This window comes from Lacerta agilis, chromosome 1 (assembly GCF_009819535.1).
Source record: "Lacerta agilis isolate rLacAgi1 chromosome 1, rLacAgi1.pri, whole genome shotgun sequence".
NCBI classification, from domain to species: domain Eukaryota; kingdom Metazoa; phylum Chordata; class Lepidosauria; order Squamata; family Lacertidae; genus Lacerta; species Lacerta agilis.
In genome coordinates this window covers 101942952-101967308 of record NC_046312.1, presented here as the reverse complement: position 1 = coordinate 101967308, position 24357 = coordinate 101942952, and the positions used below count along the sequence as shown (strand labels likewise).

The 24357-nt window shown below is 42.0% G+C and overlaps 1 protein-coding gene across 2 annotated transcripts in view; it reads right to left on the bottom strand.

Moving 5' to 3' along the window:
* The window catches only part of GALNT13 (polypeptide N-acetylgalactosaminyltransferase 13), a 143734-nt gene extending 121250 nt beyond the window's left edge, over positions 1 to 22484 (bottom strand). Inside the window, exons 1-2 of one of the 2 annotated variants that reach the window (XM_033165124.1) lie at positions 22087 to 22484; positions 4274 to 4510 (exon numbers count right to left, since the gene is read on the bottom strand). In XM_033165124.1, coding sequence (XP_033021015.1) covers positions 4274 to 4415 — 142 coding nt within the window. In that variant the 5' untranslated portion in view covers positions 4416 to 4510; positions 22087 to 22484. Of the gene's footprint in view, positions 1 to 4273; positions 4511 to 21670; positions 21718 to 22086 lie in introns of those variants that run through there. The other variant, XM_033165134.1, reaches the window with a different exon arrangement.
* Between the last annotated feature and the right edge of the window lie 1873 nt (positions 22485 to 24357).

Below are 24357 nucleotides of genomic sequence, written 5' to 3'. Positions count from 1 at the left end.
CCTTTTGTTGCTTACTTTTAGATGGTGGCAAAGACTGTTATATTTTAGTGAACTTTTGTAAATCCTCCTCCTCAGCTTAGTTTATGTTGCTTTCCCTTGTCTATTTTGTAAAAGGATGCTGTTGGTTCCACTGATTTTGTTTTGTTTTGTTTTGTGTTTATCTTTCATTGTAAATATTTGTTAGAAACACAGAAGGCAAGTGCTGAAAATAAATTAATGAGTAAAAAAAAATTAGTTACACCTTTCAGTAAAATGGGCAATGTTTTATCCGCTTGGGGGAAAGATGCAGGAATGATAATACTGACATTTGAGACTGTTCAATTCAAAGGTAGTTCCAATAAAGTCAATGTTCCTCATTGCAGAGCTTCAACTGTGGAAGTGTCATTCAACACATGAACACATAAAGGTTAAGGAAAGTGTAGCAGCACGTTGTTTACACAGGTTTCAGCATTTCTGAGATACAGAAAATGCTCAATTCATTAATGCCTTGAGCAGCCAAACAGATCAATATTTCCCCACATCTAACAGTGCTTACTTACCAGGATGAGCAGAGTTATGTTTTCATTTTCATCCTTGTAAATGGATCATAAAGTTTTATCAGTGGTGTAATAACCACTCTGTAAGCCTATCACTTTGATTCTTAATGTTACACTTGTCTAAACTGATAAAATACTACAAATGTGTTTTCTCCCCAGAATGCCATGGAATTGCGATAAGACACCGTTAATTTCTTCATTTCTTAGAGCTGGAATCACTTTGAAAGAGTATCAAGGAGATATAGCAGCATATCAAACCTCTTAGTCAGGGGAGAATAATAGTCTGCCTTCCACAGAGTCTGCCTTCCACAGAGTGGAGCTGGTAAGGGCATTTGTATAGCATACACACACACACACACACACACTTGATAGCATAATGTATTTTTTTTAATGCTGCCTCCGAGATAGAAAAGTATATGATGCCTGTCAAAAAGGCAAAAAAGGAAAAAAGAAGAAGTAATGGCAGCAGCATTTAGCTAAATAAATAAATAACCAAGAGATCTATACCCATCTCCAAATCCATCTCTAACTAATTAACAGTGTAAATGATATCACAGATAGCATCTCAGGAGAGCGAGCAAAGATGCTTCACATTTCACAGCAAATAATGTGGAGCTTAGGGAAATCCTTTCCTTTGGTTTCCCTCACTTCACCCTTTGAAGAACCATTTGATCATAATGTAATGAGTTCGCATGATCAAATGCATGTGTTTGCTCCAATAACAGACTGGCTCTACATGGAAAGGAGTTAAGATCTCAGCAATGTTTTCTCAGCCAAGGTTTAAAATCAAGTTCAGCTTATCTCCAAAGCCAAGTCTCTTCTTCTGTCACTGAGACAATTCCACTATAGATAATCCCAACCCATTTTGCAGTACAGTTCAGTATTTCTCCTCAAATCTCACCGAGGTAACAGCTTCCTTTCTACTTAAAGCCTTGCAAACATTGTTTTGTTCAAATTAGTCATAACCATAACCCTCAAAGGGATCATTAAGAATCCTTTCAAATCAAGGAACACCTGATAGGTCTATCCTATCCCAGATCCAAGACAGCCACTGTTCAGCTGCTTGTACCACTTTAGTTCCACAAAATGGTGGCAACAAGCTGAGCATACAATAAACAATTTAATAATCTAAATACACAAAGTCACTCAGAAGGTTCATGTCACACATTGCCTTCCTCACCAGTCCTTGAAATATGTGTTCCAGTCACTCCTGAGGACATTCTCTCACAATGACAAAAACCTTGGAGACAAGGCACCCTGAGTGAGAATAAAATTTGGAACCCCCAAATGGATCTTCCAGTTATGGATCTTTTCTATTTTCAACCCCACAGCTTGATGCCCTCTGCGGGGGAACTGCTCACACCACCCAAAATCTGGTAATGTCAGAATGAACAAAGAGGAGAGGCACCCTCCAGTCAGTTCTGAGCAGCAGAATAGAGAGACCAGTGCAAATCAGTGTGGGTCCATTTGAGGAGGACCTATTCAGGGGACCTGTGCTTGCCTCAGTTGAACTTTTAATCTAACATTTCAACAGGGATGTCTATCTTATCAAACACCACTGGCCAAAGGCTTGCAACACACCTAATTTTGTTAGCTTTGAACAAAAGAATACAATCTGCCTGAGGTGCAAATAAAGATGGCTAACTTCACTTCCAAGACTGGTGGAAGTCTTAAATTTTGGCTCAATTTCAGCAGGAAAAAAAATTCATCATTTGAAGAACTTCTTGGAAACTAAAATATTCTTAAGCAAAGGCATCATAGGTTTTACAACAGACAAGCATTTGCAAGGCTAATACTATAACAGAAAAGTGCCACAATTGGTTAAAAGCAATACTTAAATTGTAATATCCCAACACAATGTTTTTCAAGAAATAAGAGAAACCCATGAATATGAGAGAGTGTGGACACCACCCAAGCACAAAGTACAGCACAGAATCGGTGCTTCTAAGAATATTTAAGAATAAATACAAATTAATATTCTGTCAGGAACTATTTTGCAGGGATCTTTATTAACACAGCATATGAAGTAGCTTCTCGGTTTAGGTTAGAAGGAACCCACTCCAATATATTAGCATTTAGAATTCTTAGCCATATGTGCAATTCAACATAATAGCAGGGGTGTGTGTTTAAGGCTCAGCAAAGAGGAACACACACAAAACTCTGCATTTTCCTTTCCTTCCCCAGAAGCAAACTCTTTTCTTTCTTTTGCTGAACCAGGCTTCTCTTGCCTTGCCAACTAAGCTGGCTGAATCAGTTCAGGAGATGACAAACTGATCATTCCATACTGAAACGATCCATCAGCCACTTCAACTTTTAGCAGAGACAGCAACTTGATGCAGCTACATACAATACAAAACGGGAGGGAGGACTGATTTATTCACAGGTTTGGACTACAAATCAGTAGATCAATTGAAGCGAACATTTATCATAAATGATGATGAGCTTTTACATTCTTCTCCTGTATACACTCCAATGATGTGTAAATGCAGGAGTTAAATGGGGCCAGTAAGATGCGACATGTCCTAATCCCATTAGAGGCTCAAAGTACTTTTCCTCCTTTTTATAAACACTGTATTAAGAGCTAGGAAGAACAATTGATCATGACTAATTTATTAAACAAGTTTTACTTCCTTCTTTTAGGTTGTGATTTGTCTAATTATTTTTCGCTACTCATTGATGAAAATTGTTTCCTAATTACATTTTCTCTCTTTGTTTCATAGGAGCTGTTCAGCATCTGCGATATCCAAGAATTCAACTGTGCTTACCTGACTACTTGAAATCAAACAAATACTACAGATGGACACATGAATACTATTCTAAATAATCCGTATCAAAGGTAGGAAAGCTAAAGCACTTCAGATGTTGTTGGACCCCAACTCGCATCAACCCCAGGCAGCATGTCCAATGGGTCAAGCATGATGGAAATTGGATTCCAACATCACCTGGAGGGCTACATGTCCCCAATCTGTGATTTATGCTAATAAGTTTTAATGAGATAGTACACCTTTTCTAGAACTGCTTTCTAGAACTTTTAAAAGCTTTTTAAATGTAAAGTTTGCATTTTCAGTACAACAGGATAATAGCAAGCAAGCAAGCAAGCATTCATTGTGGGGAGTCTTTTAAGTAAGAATTGCTTCTGTGCAATTGCTTTTTCCTTAAACTTGACCCTTCCAGAGTCTAAATGGGAAAACCTTTAATAAATTTACTAGGATTAAAAGCATAATTGATGGAACAATATCTTTTTAAAGCATATTGGAATGCATCTGCACCCATCAATACTTTTAACTTACAAAATAATAGTCTCTTCAAGGGCATAAGCTTCTCATGCTACAGTAATGTGATCTTACTACACATTCTCTCCCCACACCCACTCCACAGTTGACAATCATTACAGAATGACCAGACTGGGACTTGAAACTCAACTCTGAAGAGTTGCTTTTTGGGGGATCGTATGGTTAGCATTTAACTGTAAAGACAGACAATAAGGCCTTAGATAGTAGGCTACGCATAAATCTTGTTAGGAATGCCCATGTATCAACAAAACTCTTTAGGAAGTGGGTATGAGATTTAAAAAGATAAAAGGGGGGGGAGAGATCATTGTGTAGCTGTCGGCAAATGACTCAAATTCAATGATTTAAGGAATCGTGATCTCAGATGACAGCCACACTTAGCAGTATAGGTCAACAGTTACTATGAAGAATAAATTGTGATTGCAGACTCCTCAAACTTTACCTTACCCCTTAAAGCAGGCAGCAGGGATCTCTCTTTCTTGTCATCACATTTGTTACATTCACTGAAGTATAAAAGCAGAAAGACATCCACAAGCACCCACATCAGAGAAGTGGCAAGAACCACCTTGCAGTAGACAAATCTCCTCATTCTTTGTTTAGTTATTAGTAGTAAAGATGGGTACTGCTTTGATGGTGTATCCAAGCCAAAGATGCCAGCATGAACGCAATGTTGAGAACATCCCACTGAAAATTAAAGAGAAAGGGGGATTCAAATTAAATAGCGAGTAAACAATAAATTATCACATTCATATATATTTTTCTTTTTTATTGTTTGCCTTTTGATAAATTGTTGATTTCTGTTGCTTTCCATAAAATGTAAGGAAATGAGATCACATAACAAACCTACATGTTTTCAGAAAGAAACTTTCGAACAACATACAGAGCAGTTGTTTTATCAACGATTGCTTTGAAGCTTTCAGTTTTCAGGTTATGCATTTTTTTGTTTACTACAATTACATTCATTAGTCATTTTCTACAAAGAAACGTGTCTGTAAAAGTGATTTACAAATCAATAAAATATGAACAACAAAAACATGCTAGAAATCAGATACAAAAATAAAACAAGATCCAATAAACAGAATTCCTTAAGTGCTCAACCAACATTACTCTAAGAAGGAGAAATCCTTTCCGCCCTACTAAGCAATGAACATGACAAAAGCAGCAATAACGAATCTTTATAAATCTATGCTGGTTCAGAAAAGAGGAGCCCCTCATAGGTATCAAACAAGCAACCTTATGATCTAGAGAGGTCTCTCAAGTGGAAGTGCTTGTCACAGTGACACCTGGCCATGTAACCAAGATAGCTAGATTTTAGAGCATTTTCACCAGATTTGATAAGAAGTCCCAATCTAGGTGCATCTCTTTCCCACACATGCATTTGTATTTATTTTTTATTTTTTGCTGATTATGTGAAAATGAGGAGATATGACGCAACTCCCTTAAATGGCATTTGCCATACTTGATCAGATTTACACACAAAAATATCACCTCCTGTATTGCTGATGGGCCCATAACTGGATCTAACCAACACCAAGCATACACTAACTTCTTTTGAAAACCATTCTTCTTCTTTTGAAAACATACAACTGTAATAATCTGTTCAAATCATTGATTTAAGGATAATTATACTGATAAAAGTTGTAAGCAATTTCTGAAATTTAATGGTTTTGATAATGTATAGATGTCTGTGGTTATTTGTACTGAATTTTATTTGACACATTCTTTTCTGTTTTTTTTCCATTGTACATTGCCCTGGGCTCCTTCTGAAGGAATGAGAATAAAAAATATAATAAGTAAAATAATGACTAAACATTTAAGGTCAGGCAAGTAACAATCCAACAACTAAGCCAACAACTATTGTTTTATTTAGTGGTTGCTTGGTTTCTATCTGGGGCAAGCTTGAGGGTGGACTTGTGCCTCTCTCCCTCAATATTCTCTACAGAGAATTTGAAGTGACTGGAGTGGGAGATAAATTCTGCACAAATTTCGAGGCAGCATGGTCCTGATCCTGTTCGATGAGGTTTCTCTCACAGCCATAGAGAAATCCTGCCCCCCAAACAGACATAGCTCAGCACCATTCTGTTCCCTGCAGTGAGAAGTACATAGGAAGGAGCTTGCAGTTTCAATATCCATGCCTGATCTCACCCCAGCCATCCAAGAAACAACTGAAAAAAACCTCAAGAGGTAAAGAATGCAGCAAACGGCTCGGGGCTCATAATGCTTTTGGCTGAAGCAGTAGATTTTGTAGTGCTGGAAATTCATCTCTCTTTCTGAATATTCCTGAAAATCTCAGAGAATTTCACTAAGGTTTTAAGAGCTCTCAATGTAATAGTCTTACCATAAGAGTATTATACTGAGACACATATATTCCTGAAAAAGACTGAGCAAGAAGAAGGAATGCCTGACCAGACTACTAGGTGCCTGAGAAATTTCAGAACAGCATGCAGTTTGTTAGGTTCACGACTCTTTAATTTCCTCCTCACTTTATTATTAGATGCCCTGGGCCAGCTTCCCAAGATACATTGGCTGCTATCCCGAAAAGTTCAATATATCCAGTCTTTGGCCTGAAACAACCCCCCCCCCCCCATGCCTTTAAAATACATTCTAATTGAATTGTAATGCAGAATGTTACGATTTGGACAGGTAGGGTTGCAAATTCACCAGCTCACTTCCAGACATAAGAGATTCTGAACATATTTTAAAGGATTGGTGTTTTTTATTATGTTTTTAGATATGTTGTACTGTAAGCCGCCCAGAGTGGCTGGGGAAATATAAATTTTATTATTATTATTATTATTATTATTATTATTGGTCAGGCTATTCTAATCATCACATAGGAGATTTGAAGGGGAGGGGAAGGCTGAGTCTGGACTTGCAATTTACCAGTAACTGCTGAACTCAAAGCGGAATGTGACATGGGAATTTGATGCTGCATATCTGGACAAGCGAACACACACAAAAACTACCTGAAAGTGGTGCTTTTATGGATCTCATTATTGAAGAGCTATAAAAACATTACTAGTTAAAAGGAGTTGTTAACAGGGTAAAAAGCTGAAACCTGCATTATAAAGAAGAAATAAGTAATATCTGTAAAAATGGCTCTTCCTTTTAAGAGAAATCAATTTGCAGGAAGTATGGCCAACTATAAAGATCATGTACATCATGAATCCTGAACCAAGGACAAGGAGAATTACAGAAATAAATTACTTCTCACTGTACTGCCATTAAAGAGGATTATAATTGTTCTGTATTCATGATTTAGTAAAATTTTAATAGAGAAAATGTACCTCCTGGGTTAAAGCAGGGTATAATCCTCCTAAGTTAGTTTTTTTCCCCAGCCTCACAACTATTCAGCTTCACAGAAGCCCTTCAGCTGTAACACAGGACCATCATACATGGGAATTCATGACTAGGTCATGGTTATCCAATACATCTAGCTACTTTTCATGGGATATAGGCGAGCTTCCCACTGGCTTGGTATTCATGAGTATTCTACAGAGACTCTTAAAAAACAGCAACACCCTATCATCAGTTCGTCAGCTATCTTCCTCCTGGCTCATAATGTTGGCATACTTCTTTGTTTTTAGGTTTTTTGAGTTCTGCTTTCATTTTCACAATCATGGAAAGCACTTCCATTTGCAATTGTATTTATGCTGTGCCACCAGCCACCATCCCAAAAAAAGGAAAGTCACCCAAAATGAAACTATCACAATGATGTAAAGTCACTCTGTCTTCTAGGAGGAAATGTGACTGCCAGCCACCCAAATGACTGCCACTCTTGGCCAGAAGAACACTGTAGGAGACTTTTGGGATAATGGTTTTGAGAACTCTCCTCCCTTCAACCCCAGTTGCTACCCTAGAACTAGCCCCACACAATTCCAGTTAGATCTGGCTCAAAGTCACATGACCCGAGGAAGAAACTATATGAAAGGACTTCAAAGTTTCAGTTTATTTTGATAGTGGTCATATCTAGGGTTTGAATTTGTCTTGGTTCGACAAACCATAGTTAACACTGGAAGAATCATAGCTTTTCTGCATTTTGACCAGCCACATTTAATCTAAAACTTAAGTAAAAGCTTCTGAATGCCTCCTCACAGCCACACCAGGTGTGCTAGGAGAAGGAGCATGCAAGCTCAAAGCTCACCACAGTTCATTCTTATATATTACAGCTCGTTCTTGCAACATTCAACTCTGGTTTAGCACTACCTCTGAATGAGGCCCTGGCTGTGTGTTCTCATCCCCATGCTGGATGCACACCAATATACAAACATGTAGGAATACCTTCTGCAAACACTCCTACTAGTCATGTTCTACTGCAACAGGTTTTTGAGAATGAATCCATTTTCTGCTCCTTACTATGGAAACCAAATACCAAAACTGATCTCTTGCTGTTCACAATATATTATCTATCTAGCACTGTTAGGAATGGACAGTGTTGAACAATGTCAGGATGCTCCATTTTTTAATAATAATTATCCATTCCCACCCCCCATCCCAACATCTTAGGTGCCTTTCCTGACCCTTTTATAATGCAAAACTTACATAGCACGCATACCTGTGAAGTACTATTGAATTCAATTCAACAATGTTATCACCTTCCTCTGTATGCATTTAAGTTCCCCCAGCTGAATCCATCAACAGCTTGACTGTGAGCCACTGCATTTGACAGCAGTTGCTTGGCAACAAAATTAGTAGTCCTCTCCATAGTACCTGCGGTGCCAAGCATTCTCAGATTTTTTTGGTAGAATTCTGTGACACTTCTAATACATATGGTATTATAACTTCATTTCACTCAGAATATAAAATATTCTACATGAAACAGTTGGAAATGGAGTTGCCTGGATAAGTGTGCAAAGGAATGAAAAACTTTTTACAAGCTAATAGTGTAACTAGTGTAAATTGGAAGCTAAGAAACTGAGGCTATAAACCTATGCACAATTTACTTGGGAGCATGTTCCATTTAACCAGGAAATCCCCAGATATTACCTCTGGCACAATATCACTACAGACCTTGGGCAAGACAATATTCCATCCCGCCTTCTCTCTCACACACCCACACCAAACAAATGTGCAACATGAGGATAATGGTACTAACCTACCTGGCAGTGTTGTTCTTAGGGCTACTGAGAAATGTATGTTATCGACAGAAAGGCTATGCATAATAATGTGATTCATCCAAAAGCTGCACTTCCATACCTGTTGAAAGGTTACATGACAGCAGCCTTTGACAAACTTTGGTCCCCCAGATATTGAAGGACTACAGCCCCCATCATCCCCAGCCAGGATGGCCAATAATTAGGGCTGCAGTGCTCACTAGAAGAACAGATCCTGAAGTTGAGGCTCCAGTACTTTGGCCACCTCATGAGAATAGAAGACTCCCTGGAAAAGACCCTGATGTTGGGAAAGATGGAGGGCACAAGGAGAAGGGGACGAGAGGGGATGAGATGGTTGGACAGTGTTCTCGAAGTGACTAGCATGAGTTTGGCCAAACTGCGGGAGGCAGTGAAGGATAGGCGTGCCTGGCGTGCTCTGGTCCATGGGGTCACGAAGAGTCGGACACGACTGAACGACTGAACAACAACAACAATATATGGAAACTGCAGATTTGGGGAAAAAAACTGCACTAGAGCACTGTGAGAGAAAAGTAAAACTAAACCCACAGATATGCTTCCATTTGCACAATTTCTTGGAAACATAAGAAAAACTATAGAACCTACCCTCTGTTGTTGTTGCTAGCTGCCCTGAGCACCATTGAGATACACACAAATACTACACAACAGTGTGAATTCATACACAAAACAGTACTAGTGGTTCTTCCTCTCAGGTTCCTTCCAACATTTTCGTGAGAAGATTACTGTAGCTTTCCTTTAAGCTACCTAAAGACTATATCTAAAATAGATCTCTTATTTTATCTGGAATTTAGTACTCAGGGTTAAAGAGTGAATATATAACGCTAAGAACCATTGTCAAATCTCTGTTCCCAAGAATTTTGGCAGCAAAGAGGTGAAAATCATCTTCTAATGGATGATATTTTAGTCATTTATTTCCACAGCCCACTTAAATTAGTTTAATAGAAACTATCCTTTTAACATACGGAAGTAAAGCTATACTTGCCAGATCTTAATGTGTTAGTATTTTAGGTGCCACAAGACTCTCTGATGCAGTGTTAGAAACTCAATATATATAAGCAAGGAACCAAATAGCTCTGCAAACGAAGGTTACAGTGGCCAAAACTGAATGTCCAGTTGCAATTTTTGGGAAATATGGCTCTAAAAATCTAATTTTTCAAATGAGTGACTGACTGTGATTGATTATCAGTTAAACATCTGGCTAGTTCAGGTTAAGAACTTTGAAAGCTTAAAGAAGAAAAGTCACTTGATCCAGGGACAGTCCACATATATACAGTGGACCCTCCGGATATGAACTTAATTCATTCCGGGGGTCCGTTCGCACCCCAAAAATAACATAAATAGAGGCATGCTTCTGCGCATGCACGTGGCGCGATTAAGCGCTTCTGCGCATGTGGCACTCAGCGAAACCCGGAAGTATACACTTCTGTGTTTGCCATGGCCATAACCGAAGATTCTGTATCCAGAGGGATATGTAAGTAGAGGTACGACTGTACTGGCCTATTCTGAGCTCCTTTTCTTAATGGTGACACAGACCATTCATAACCTAAGAATATTCTATACAATTGTGAGCAAGGCAGTGGCATGGGGCAAGTGAACACAAACTACAACAATTAACTAAAATGTTGTTCACTGCTCCTGCTCAGGCTGCACAGAAAAAAACCATTTTGGTTCCTGAAATTCATTCTGGTTGTGCAGATAAAATATAACTGATAGAATTCTACAGGATGTGGTATTATAGTGTGTGAAAACAGTCAAGATCCAATGATTCCCAGGCATGCACCTCCAGATGGTGGAGATGTGAAGTGTCATCTTGGTGCAGAGGCATCTTCATTTGGTTGCAAGTGGTCGATAGCCAGGTGAAAAATGCACCTGGCTAATTTAGAACACTGCTCGAAAATATGCAGGTTGACATGCACAACAGAATGTCATCACTAACACAACCCTAACATTATCTCTCTTTCAAGTCAACTGCCCATTTTAGTGCTGTTGTGCAACTCAACTACTTTCCACTGCTGCTCTAGATATAATGGCAATCTGTCAGGGAACTGTCCCCGGCACAGCGCAAGGTGGTGGAAGGGCTCTTGGGATGTTACAGAGAGCCCCGGCCCCACCTGACCAGCAGCACCTCCTCTGGCAGCGGAGGGAGCAGTGAGGCTTCCAGCAGGGAGGGGCATGGGTCTCGAGGGAGGGAGAGTCGGGGCTCTGAGGATGCCGGAGAGACCCTGCACTCCTCTAGCCCCAGGGACGATGAAAGAGGCACACAATTTCCGTCGCCCCAAAGGCGTCGAGGGGTGAAACGAAAGGATGGAAGGCGGGGTTTTCATATAACGAAACTCTTTTGTTGGGGTCAGAACCGGAAGGGGCCATTCCCAGATTCTGCCGACGTTTGATACAGACATGAACTTATTAGCTCTGCACTGTATATAGTATGCACAATAAATCTACTAAAGGAAAGGTCGGAGTTTTGCCTGGTTACTCATGAGCAACTAACCGAGGACCTTACACAATCCTTACAGGTTTTTCCACCTAAGGACTTAAGAATAAGATAGTTGTCGCACCTCACTTTGGAATGCTATTTTTAAAAGCAGCAACTCTAATTGATTAAGTGATACCTCACAGAACACACTTCCTAAAAACCTCGCCACTTGGCAAAGTAATGTTTTGCAGCTCCAATCTTATTTCTCCATTTAATCTGCAGCAACGTGAAGCACAGCTTATGCAGCTACAGCTAAAGTAAGATCTTGTTCTTGACAAGTGAGACACGACCATCTGTCTCTGCTTTAGAAGCCTAGCAGCCACTCTGCCACCCCACCTGTGTCCTTACTAGTAAGGTGTTCCCTCACACAACTTAAAGGGCCTCAGATCTTCCCCTATGAGCAATTTGTATGCATATGTCATGCTTTTCACATGGGAACGAGAAGAAAAGAAGAAGTTTTAAAGTGAACATGAATTTTAGCCAGAATTGGACGGAAGCAAAAATAATTTTAAAAGACAATAACTTAATCTAAGGGTGGGGCTTTATCCCCTTGCAGATAAATACATGAAAATGAATCTCTGGCACTTCCATTTTACAGTTTTCAGCTTTATAACAGATTTTAAACTTTTGAGGTATTTCACAATTCACAGAAAATGAGTTGGCAAAAACTGAGTGGGGGGGGGGAACCTACTTAAGCTACCTTTCAATAAATGCAAGCATACTGCAGCTACATATATTTTGTATTTCTAAAGGCCATTAAAAAACAACAACAAGATAGATCAGGATACATAAACATGTCACCACTGATCAGCTTGAGATATTCTACCAATATGTTTTCGGTCCATAAAAATCCACTGTTAAGGTGGTGCACTTATTCCATTTATGATTGCTGTGATACGCATATTGCTGCCTTTGGTAATTTAACCTGCAGCCAAAGTACGTAAGGAATCAGCTATTTTTTTCCAAAAGTGCTGGATATTGCCTTAATTTTGTTCCACATGATGGTCTGTTGTCATACTGACAACAGGCTCTTTCCCCTCAAAGCTACTACAGGAAGCAATGAAAATGCAGTATCTTCAGCAGACACTGCAACTTCCATAGGCTGCAATCTTAACTAGCCAATCTTAACACTCAGGATGGTTAAACCTCATTGAGTTCTATGGGATTTGAGCTACCTGTTGATAAGCAGAAACTCTTCCTTCCTTCCTTCCTTCGTAACAAGGGCTTGGTAGACCAATTCCTTCATAGAAAGTGGAACTGAGATAAATGGGACTTACTTTCAAACATGGTTTACACACTAAATGATTGTTGAAATAGAGTCAGGAGTGCCAGCTTGGACCCGTGATTGTGGGTGCATGCATGGCCCTGGCACTGAAATTTGTGGATGCTCAGGCACCCAGGGAGTTGGCACCTATGAGCAGAGTGAAGATATTTCAGATTATTGGGCAACCAAATTGGTGTTTAGGTCCCAGCCCTATGCAGAATAATTGTTTACCAAGTCCCAAACAATTGGAGGTTTGTTTGTTTTTTTGCTAAAGCCCTGTGGATAGCTCAGGCAGTAGAGCATGAGACTCTTAATCTCAGGGTTGTGGGTTTGAGCCCCATGTTGGGCAAAATATTCCTATATTTCAAGGGGTTGGACTATGAGCCTCTACAATTCCACTCTACAACTATACAATTCCATGATACAATTTCCAAATATTTGAATTTAAACTTCCTGGGGGGTGGGGGGCTTCTCAGTTCTCTTTTTAAAAAAAACATAGAGGAAAACCAACAAAAATGCAGAATTGAAGAGAAAATAGAATGTGGTTAAAATGCACATTCCTATCGAGTAGATCTTGCATCTTTTACACATGAATGACATCCCAGTTGCTGTATGATTTGCATTACTCTTACATTACAGAAATACTAACTTTAGAAAAGAAGTGTGTTCTCTGTTTTTTAAAGGTTTCTTATTACACAACCTGCCACACTTTGCATACAGCAAACATCTTTTACAGAAGCTCACATGAAGCTTGAGGAGGCCGTGACATTATGTCAAAAGGCATGTACACCAAGAAGCAAACAGGATTTCTTGGGAAAACTCTCGCTCTCTTTCTAGATTTTTCAAATCCTGGCTAGGTAAGTATATTACATCAATGTTAAATGCCCGAATCCCTTATACTTCCACCCAATCCCTTATACTTCCACCCATTTCATGGGGAAAGAACACCATGTGGCATGCGGATAACCAGCAACAGGACCATATACCGAACACACCTATCAGCTGATCACCCATTCCCACCACCCTTCTGAGCAATACCCCTCCCCACTCCCTCACTATATTTAAGGATCTGGTGACTTCTGTTTCAGTGTATCTGAAGAAGTGTGCATGCACATGAAAGCTCATACCAGGAACAAACTCAGTTGGTCTCTAAGGTGCTACTAGAAAGAATTTTCGATTTTGTTTTGACATATACCGAACACTACATGCATTCCCCATACAACATCTGGAAAGCCAAAGGTTCCCCATCCCTACTTTTAAAGCTAACATTCAATAACTGGCATTCACTATAAGCAAAAATATCAAGTTTTGAAGGGACGCTGCTGTTGATTCCACAACATATTTAACTCAAAACTATTAGTTCACATTGCAGCCACACCTACTGTACCTCAGACAAGTCTTGCTTCATAATGTAGCAGCTAATTTGTCCCAATGCCACATGTGCAAAGCTAAATGGAAAGGAAAAAGAGAGACAGGACAGGGCTACAGGCTACCATGTTCCTGCCTCCAACTAAAGTTGACTATTAGACTCAAGGGTGTGGGATTCGACTGTTGAGCCCCATAAACTGTGCAACGTTGGAATTATGGCCTTAGCACAATGTTTAATTCCTGCTTAGTAATTCAACTAGTTTGCAGGTTTTACCTGCAGCAATGTATTCAAGGTTTGGATAAAGCATTGTCTCACAGTTAGATATGCGATTTCATTCAGTAAACCAAGTTATTGTCTTGCATTTAATGCCCATCTCAATTTTTCAGAATGAAATAAAGTTCGTTCCTTTTTTTTGAAAAATGAAAAGAAAATCAATGTTCTTTTGATACTGGTACATGCATAAGGTTCTTTAACCATCAATGCAGGTTCAAATGACTTTCCGCAATCCTACGTCGTCCAAAACAAAAACAAGAGTGCCTAGATCTAAAGTGAAGATGTAAAGGAAAACTGCTTCAAAGAGCAGCAGCTTTAGCAAAAACCTTTCAAGCCAGTAAACTTCAAGAGGAAGAAAGACAACAAAAACAAAAAATAAAATTTAATAATATTTCCACATAAATATATAAGCTTGTTTTAAGAAGAAAACAGAAATCCCTGACTATTAATGTTATTGGCACGATGTCCTGTAAATGCCTCAACCAAATACTGTAGTTTACCGCATATTTCGCACCATAAGACGCACCTTTTCCCTAAAAAGTAAGGGGAAATCTCTGTGCGTCTTATGGTACAAAGGCTCCCTGTCAAGCAAGCCACCTGGTGCCCCTTCCCTGCTCTGTGAAGCATCTCCGCTGCCCCCCGCCACTTGCAAAAGCCTGCTTTTACAAGCGGCGGTGGCAGGGGGGAGGGAGATGTTGCACGGAAGGAGGGGCATGCGGCAGCTGGCCAATGCCCCTTCCCTGCTCTGTGAAGCATCTCCTCTGCCTCCCCCCACCTCCGCTGCATTCAGTGAGAAGCGGGGGGTGGCGGAGGGATGCTGCTGGTTTTTCGCCGCCAACCCCGTTCGCAAAAAAACAAGCCTGCTTTTGCAAACGGGGTTGGCGGGGAGCGTGCTGGCGGTGGGGGGGGAGGAAGATCAGCCCGGTAGCGATGCTGTAGCGGTACTACTGGGCTCCCCCTGCCTCCCCCACCCCCTTTGCCGGACTGGTCCTTCCACCGCCAATGCCTCCTCCGCTCCCCCTCCTGCACCCCCCCTCCCAGCCTTTTAGAGGAGGAAAACCAGAAAAACATTTTTTCCCTTGTTTTCCTCCTCTAAAAACGAGGTGTGCCCTATAGTTCAGTGGGCCCTATGGAGCGAAAAATACAGTACAGTACTTCTTTTTACACTAATATTGTAATTTCAAAAGCTTTTGAAACAATTATAATATGTAGCAATTGAGTTGATGATGATGATAATGAAACAGGTTAACCTTTTTTTAAAAAATGTAGCAACTGAGTTGATAAAGCTGATAATAATGAAACATATTAACCTATATATATCCTTCTGTTGGCAGCACGTGCACAGAGAGAGAGACTTGTTAAACTATAAACTTTAGCTGAAGTTCCTTCATAGTGATGAGATACTTAAGAGAACACTCCTGTGGCTTTTAAAAAAAGAATCTTGATTTCAGGGTTATGGGTTTGAGCCACATGTTGAGCAGGATTCCTGCACCGCAGGGGGTTTGAACTAAGATGACCCTTGGGGTCCCTTCCAACTTTACAATTCTATGATTCTATGAATGTCTGTCGAAAAGACAACTTCAGCAGCTGTAGATTTTCTCATCCCTGCCCCACAGATGTTAAGATTTAAGAACCCTCTTCCCAACACATTGTATATGATCGGCCTAACTCTTTAGCAATTAGAGGTCAAGAATTTGAAGCAGAAGCCTTTTAAAGAGAAGCAGGGGGGCAAGAGGAGGCCACACATGCACAGGTAGGCACCACCTACACAGGTGCCGAGCAGAAGTCAGTAAACTTCCTTTCAAAGCCGTATGTAAACTTCCTTTCAAAGCAAAAGAAAATGTTTTGTCAATGAACATGAGTCTAGGTACTTCCCTCCCCTCTGCAGTGACAGGGAGGTGGGGGGGGGGGTAGAGTCTGCAAAGGTGAAATTGCCAAAGGGGCTTAAAACTCAATTATCATTTTCACATCCATAGTGAAAGCACTTCTCTCAAGGTGCTACAGAGGTTGCAGGGGAAAGCATGTCTATTTCACAGCTGTTCTTTGCTGCGTGACAAAATGCACAATTGGTGTTGAAATTTCCATGATTAACAGCCAGGTGCTGTTCCCCCAATAGGAACTGCTAACATTTTTTTTAAACCCACCCTAGCACTTTCACCTTAAAAAGGAAGGAGGGAGGGAAAAGTCCACCTATATAAATGCACAGAAGTTTGGCAACTCTATAGAAATACATGGGTTTTCAACAAAAACCCCACACAAAAACTGTCTGCTGAAATAAAAATAACAGTACACACATTTTCCTACCTGTTGATATCCGGTGGTTACTACCAGTGAACACAGTACTGCTCAGGCTGAACTACTTGCAAGCCAAAATGAAACCTACACACACAAACAAACACACTCTCATCAGAAGGGGGCATGTTCAAAATGCATTACAGTTACGCACTTAATTCGTTCCGGAAGTCCGTTCTTAACCTGAAACCATTCTTAACCTGAAGCACCACTTTAGCTAATGGGGCCTCCCGCTGCCACCACACCACACGGTTTCTGTTCTCATCCTGAAGCAAAGTTCTTAACCTGAGGTACTATTTCTGGGTTAGCAGAGTCTGCAAACTGAAGCGTCTGTAACCTGAAGCGTCTGTAACCCGAGGTACCACTGTAGTCACCTAATAACTATTATTTTCCCCCTTTTCTATAGGTTTATCCTGATTATTCCCATTTCATTAATCATTTTTCAGACGAGTAGTAAGCACCCAAATATTCAGCTTCTCTTCATTTTGCAACAAATGAAGTTTAATGAAAGATTCAGTGGCTGATTCTGCTATTCAATACCATATGTCTAACACAAGTATAGACTATTTTTTATAACTAATTACCCATGAATGATCATGAATCTTAGTGGAAGAGGTGTAACCTTAGGGGAATCTGAATGTAAGATCTCAAAATTTAAACATATGGGAGGCACATTTATTAATAGCACTTATAAATTGCCTTCCCATTGCAGAATAGTGCCCAAGATGGTGTATTTATTACTAGATTAAAACCAAATACATAAAATATATAAACTAAGAAAGCAGTGGAAATTTGAGTAGTGGTTGTTATTTTAGAAAAGCAGAGTTCATCTAAGCTCAAAGTCCCATTGAAATAAAGATAATAATAACCTGGCCATCAGGGAGAGCACATAGCAGACCTTCTGAGATACCCAAACTCTGGACTGCTGACAATTAGCTCAGTTGGTTAGAGAGTACTGCTTATAGCACCAAGATGGCAGGTTCAATCCCCATATGGGCCACCTGAATATTCCTGCATTGCAGGGGGTTGGACTTGATAACTATTGAGGTCTCTTCCAACTCTGTGATTCTATTATGATTCTATGGACACCTCTGTGGACAAGGTCCTCTCCCACATATCCACCAACTGAACTTCTGATGGTGGCAGGATGCAAAGAAGACCCTCCTCAATGGCCTGTGGATGTTAAGATTTAAGAGTAATACCTACTGAATGGATAATCCACATTAAATGTGAAACCTAACCATGGGTTTTACATCAAGTGCACACCCAACAAAGGATTTGTTGTTGTTCAGTCGTTCAGTTGTGTCCAACTCTTCATGACCCCATGGACCAGAGCACACCAGGCACCCCTATCCTCCACTGCCTCCCGCAGTTTGGCCAAACTCATGCTAGTCACTTTGAGAACACTGTCCAACCATCTCATCCTCTGTCATCCTCTTCTCCTTGTGCCCTCCATCTTTCCCAACATCAGGGTCTTCTCTTCTCATGAGGTGGCCAAAGTACTGGAGCCTCCAACAAAGGATAGCCTATCCCATTTCCCTCCTTAGTATTGCATTTGTATCCTGCATTTATAATTTGTGATGCTTTAAGTTTGCAGATGTTCTAAGGCTTCAGAAATCTTCCATCAGGCTGCCTTGGAATAAAAACTGCACTGAGATCTACCTCAAGATGGAGCATGAAAAGAAGTACAGTGGCAGACTTTCCCTGAGGTTTTCCTGAATGTTATGCAGACTTCAGGCTACATCTACAGATACTGGGATGAAGAACCACAGAGCTTTTGGAAATATAAATTCCACTAGTTTCCATTCAAAGGTAGAATTCTAGGTTAAGAACATTGCTGTTAGGAATCTTTTGTTTCTGGACTGTTTGTATGAAAAGGGACAAAGTGATAGCAGGCCTAAGCATGCTTACTTAGAAGCAAGTCCCACTAATTCAATGTTACTCCAGCCTTGCCATTATAGCCAGAATGTTTAATTTAAACTGAAATGTAGCATCCTGGTTTCAGAGACCAAGACAATGTGAAGTCTCTCCTCTATCCAGGCACTGTTACCATGCTAGGTCCTCTGTTATTCTTATATCAGTAGCCTTCTTGTGAAACTTTGCAGAACTCAAGTTGAAACTGTCATCATACCAAGGAGGGCACTGATGGAAATGATGGATCATGTCCACCTCCCTCCTTTCCTGAAGGTAGACTATGACTGTTAAAGGCTTCAAACTCAAATCCATCGTGCTCCACTAGATCTCAATCCAGTAAACCTCACACTCTAGGCTCCAGGGTATGTTTCCGAAGGCACACAAAGCCAGTATCCTGCTGTGTCTAAACAGGCCTGGTCACTACCTCTGGTCCACTGTGGGTTACATGGTGGAAGAATGCAATGAAATTAAAAATGAGTAAGTCATAAGCTGTTAAACAAACATGAAATATATGTTAGCTTGGAGTAACAGGCTCTTAAAGCCTATAGCACACATACCCTTAAATATTTGCTCCAATTAGCAACCCCTAGTGCCAATCCAAATCATTTAGCTGCCTGTGGTTGTGCAGCAAATTATGCACTTCTCCCCAAGTCAAGGTGCACAGTACCCAAGGCCAATCAAGTTATTTTAGCAGTTGAGGCAGAACAGCCCACAAATGCCTCTTCCTCCAACCATCTGCAGACTTTTCTTGACACCCTGAAGCAGCAACCCTACACTGCCCTGGCAAATCCCTCCACCCCTTGGCAGCTTAAGAGCCACAAATCAAACCTATGGCACCCACCATACAATCAACACAGATAAACTATATTTTCTTGGAAGCCTTAAGCTGAAAGTGTGTATTGAACAAAACAGCGCATGACATATCATTCTTATTTCCAGCTTTATTCTCCTAAAGGGTAGCAGTTTCTGTTCTGACTCCTTGCATGACTCTCCTCCAAGACCAGATATATAATATTCCGTTTTATCATTATGCTACATTTCCTCAAGACTAATGATAGACTCAATATTCATATTCAAACCCAGATTTGCTGTCTAGCACTCACAGAATGCTTTGATCTTGGCACCTGCCTATGGCAAAGACATCTATTCTTAAAAAGAAATCCAGTCAAAATGAAAGGGTTTCTTATGGGGTGGGTGGTGGGGAATAAGGTAGTAAAGAAACAGTAGTAAAATTGGAATTCTACAACAATACCCAAGCAACACATGTTAGCATGTGTCTGCTTTACAATCTATTTTCAGAAAAAAAGTATTTCAAGCTTTATTTCTTTTGTGAAACAATGAATCAGTATAAGGTCCAAGTAGTTTGATGGAAAGAGTTTCCCAGCTTCCTGAAGTCTGAATGCTGCATCCCTCAAGCTATTGCTAGTAGGTGAGACTTTATATTCAGCCAAATATTGTTTCAGATCATTGATTTTTACACAAATTTCTTGCTGTGTATTATATTCCCAGAGGCTCACTTAGAACAATCTATGCCACCTACCATGACTTTGAAGTACCTCTATCATGTACCATGACTTTGAAAGACCAAACTTATTTTCTGTTCTAACTCTTCTATAACTGTGGGCACAAAAGTGGTCTTGAAGATGTTACAGAAATTTTGGCTTTTCATCGGTGAGGGGAAAGGGAGACAGATACCCTGAACTTATGCATGCTTGCTTTGAAATAAAAAGAAAGAAGGAAGTCTCACCACACTCAGAGAGAGACTCTACAGACTTGCAGTTTAGTGAGATTTCTGCACGCTTGCTCAGGGGCGAATCCTACTGGAGCTGACTCTGAAGGAAGAATACTCAGTACTGCAATCAGTTTCAACCAAGCGTACGTAGAATCTTTCTGTAATCTTGAACACACTTACTCAGCTCCATTGGGATTTGGGTCTATCTGTGTGGAATATATATACAAGCCATCTAGGCTTTGCACAAGAGTTAAGTGCGTACAAGATTTACAAAACATGTTAGAAACGTACAGCGTCATATTTCTATAGGCAATGATGTTCTTGGATAAGATTTTGCATTCTTCACAGATACCTTTACTACATACTTCCCCCCCCCAAATGGGGTGGTATTGGAAACTGTGCCCCTTATGTTGTCAAGTAACAGAAAGCCAAGAAGCAACTGCACACAAAATATTTAAAGGGCAATGGGAGAATATTAAGGCAAACCAAGTGATTATTTTTTTACAAATGAAAAGTCTGGTGGTTCAAGCATCTCTGTGTGTAAGAACATATAATCTGAGTATTCTGCACCCGATCTCATACCAACAAAGGCCAATAATGGTTCTCCATTAATGTGGGAGAAGGCACTTTAGGCATACTTCAAAGCTCCTCTTGCACACATCCCAAGGCTGAACCCCTCATTTAAAAGGCTCATCCTTCACATTATATGCCAGTCGAGCCCTTAGTTCTGAACATTTTCTAACTCTCTGTATCTCCTTGCTCATCGTTAAACATGAGTGGCGATCTGAACCGGTCGTGAAGAGAAGCATCCTTTTGGAGTCACAAAATCCCTTCACACTAACAATCACTCAGGAATGAAGTGGGAGGGAGAGAGAATCAAGCTGTCCTTTATCTCCCCAGCCACACACCTCATCTTGAGCCCATGACCTGCAGCTAAAAAGCACACAGGGCAGGCAGCCCACACAGAGCTCTCCTTGAGAAAGCACCACCAGGCAGCGTTTCCCGGTCACCTTTGCACTGCACCGTACCCAGCATCACACCACTGCCTGCGCCTCAGCTCTCTCTCACCCCCGCGCGCCCCTGAGTCCCACGGAAGGCGCACTGCATCCTCGGCTATGTCTGGGAAGAGAGACGTCCCGATCCCCCCCCCCCCCCGTGTCACCAAGAAGCAGCCAAACGGGCCGAGCACAACGGGCAGCCTGAGCTACGGAGCCTCTCCGTCGAAGGAGAGGAGCCAGCGAGCAGGCTATGACTATTATTATTATTATTATTATTATTATTATTATTATTATTATTATTATTATTATCATCATCATCATTATCACCACCACCCATTCTATTATTATTATTTCCGACTGGAAGATGAGTGCGCTCTCCTCGCCCCCATCTCACCAAACACGGCCGGTTCTCCTCGCCAAACACGGCTCCACGCTGCAGTGAAATGTGGAAGGCTCTCTCTCGCGCACACCCGTTGCTCGAGAAAGAGGAGGGAAAGTTCGGGCCGCCGCTGCTGCTGCCGCTGCCGTCGCCGCTCGCTCGCTCGCCTGCCTGCCTGCCTGGCAGCCTCTGCAAACAAGCCCCGGAGCTGGAGCTCCGCCGCGCGCCGCTCTCTCCGCGCCTCGGCTCGCTCTCTCTCCAGTAAAGAAGCCGCCGCCAGACGAGCGAGCAGAGGCGCTGCCCGAAGTTGCGAGCGTCGCCTTCTCCCGCGCGGCACCCCTGCCGCCCAAAACACACGCACACGCACACCCCTCGATAAGGAGCTACCCTCAGTCGCCCTCCCTCCCCCTTCGGCTTTCGCTGCGGCTCACCTGCGAAGAGACAGCTCGCCTCGCTGCGCTGTTCCTCTGAGGAAAGACTTGAAGCGGCAGGATTTGGGGTGGGGGGTGGGTGAGGTTCTCGCTTCCCGCCCCCCTCAAAAATAAAAAAAACTGCCCCACCACCCCCAAATTCGAAAGGTCACGCTCGCCCGGGGAAAGCCCCTCGCGCTGCTCCCCCCGCGGCCAGAGGAGGCTTCTTCATCTCTCAGAAGATGCCCGCTTCGCCTCCGAGTCCGGGGCGGAGGGAGAGCTCCCTCTCAGCACCTGGCCATCTCCCGGCGCCGCTGGGTGCTAGTACCAGTAATAATAACAATAAGCAGCGGCAGCGATAAAAGCGGCTAGGTCACGCCCCCCCCGTCCCGGCTCCTCCTATAGGAGCCGCCGGGAGGCTCGGCTCGCGCACGATGGTAGCCTTTACGTAACCTCTCCTCCTCCTCCTTCTCACCCACAGAAGAGGAGAAAGGGGAGAAAGAGCGGAGCCGGCCAATCGGCGCGCGTGGCAGAGGGTTTGGCCCCGCCTCCCGAGCCTCCTTCCCTCGCCGAGCAAAGCCTGGAGAGCTTTCTTCTTCCTCCGGCCGCTAGGTCTGTTTACGTAACCAGCCCGCCCTTCTGCATCTCTCTTGAGCCGCCTTCACGCAGCCATCCAATCGCTTCCCCAGAGGCAGAAGCTCAAAGCAAAAGGGAAAAAAGGCTGGGGGTGGGATTCCCGCGATGATTGGACCCCTGAGTCCGCTAATGCTGATCTTCTGGTGCGCGGACTTGAAATGCAGTCTTGTGCGAAGCAGTGGGACGTCACGTGCTTTTTCATCGGCATGGGAATCATCCGTAGGATTGCTAAGCGATGCGTGGATCTAGGAAGTGCTTTAGTTTTAAGGGATGGCAATTATGTGGGGGGCGGCAATCACCTGTCCAATGTTTTTCTAAAGGCATATTCCTGGGTGGCTATTGGTTATGGCTGGGTAACCAAGGAAGCAGAGAGTAGAAATAAATGGACAGTTCTCACAGGAGAGAGGATGGAAGGAGTGGACTCCCCAAGTGATTTGTATTGGGACCTGTGCTTTTTAAACTTGTTCATAAATGACCTGGAGTTAAAGGTGAGCAGTGAGGAGACCCAAGTTTTGTTGATGGCAATAAATCTTTCAGAGTGGTAGAAACCAAACGCTATTGCAAGGAGCTCCAGATGAATCTCTCCGAAGTTATATACGGGCGTTAAAACAGCAAATGTGGTTCAGTGTGAGCAAGTGTAAAGTGGTGCGTATTTTGGCAAACACTGCAACCTTTGTTGTTCGGTCGTTCAGTTGTGTCTGACTCTTCGTGACCCCATGGACCACCAGAGCACACCAGGCAACCCTATCCTCCACTGCCTCCCGCAGTTTGGCCAAACTCATGCTAGTTGCTTCGAGAACACCGTCCAACCATCTCATCCTCTGTTGTCCCCTTCTCCTTGTGCCCTCCATCTTTCTGCAACCTTACTTCACATATATTATGGGGTGTGAGCCGGTTGGTGGAGGCTGGCTAGAAAGGGGATTTGGGGGTTACTGTGAATGACTGAATATCAACTAGGGATGGACTGGGTCAACTGAGTGTATCTGAAGAAGTGTGCATGCACACGAAAGCTCATACCAAGAACTTAGTTGGTCTCTAAGGTGCTACTGGAAGGAATTTTTTTATTTTGTTTTGTTTTGACTATGGCAGACCAACACGGCTACCTACCTGTAACTGAATGTCAACTAGGGATGGAGAAGGAATTCAGTCTTTCGAGACAGAGGGATGCCAGTGACAGGTGCCTTGTTAGAACAGGAATTCCTCCTGCTCTCATATAGAAGAGGAAACATTCCTTCACAGAAGAAAACTGCTGTGGACTTTGGCCATCATCTAAAAAACAAACAGACCAACAACCAACCCATTTATATATTTTTTTCAGAGTGGTTGTTTTCATACAAATTTAATCCATTATTTGTTTCTTTTAAAATTGATATGACCAGTTGCCAGTCTTTTATTAATAGGATGACAACCCTAATACAGCACCACCACCCCAACTTGGTGCCTTCCAGATACCAGGGGGACTACAACTCCCATATTCCCTTACTGTTTCCCATGCTGGCTGGGGCTGCTGAGAATCGGAGTCCAACAACTTCTGGACGGCACCCAGTTGGGAAAGTTTCTTCTTAGGACGACAATACATTCCTCATCCACAGAGCACACAGATAAAAGGGAGATAAAAGATATGGAAATACTGAGCCACTGTGTGTTGGAGAAGGA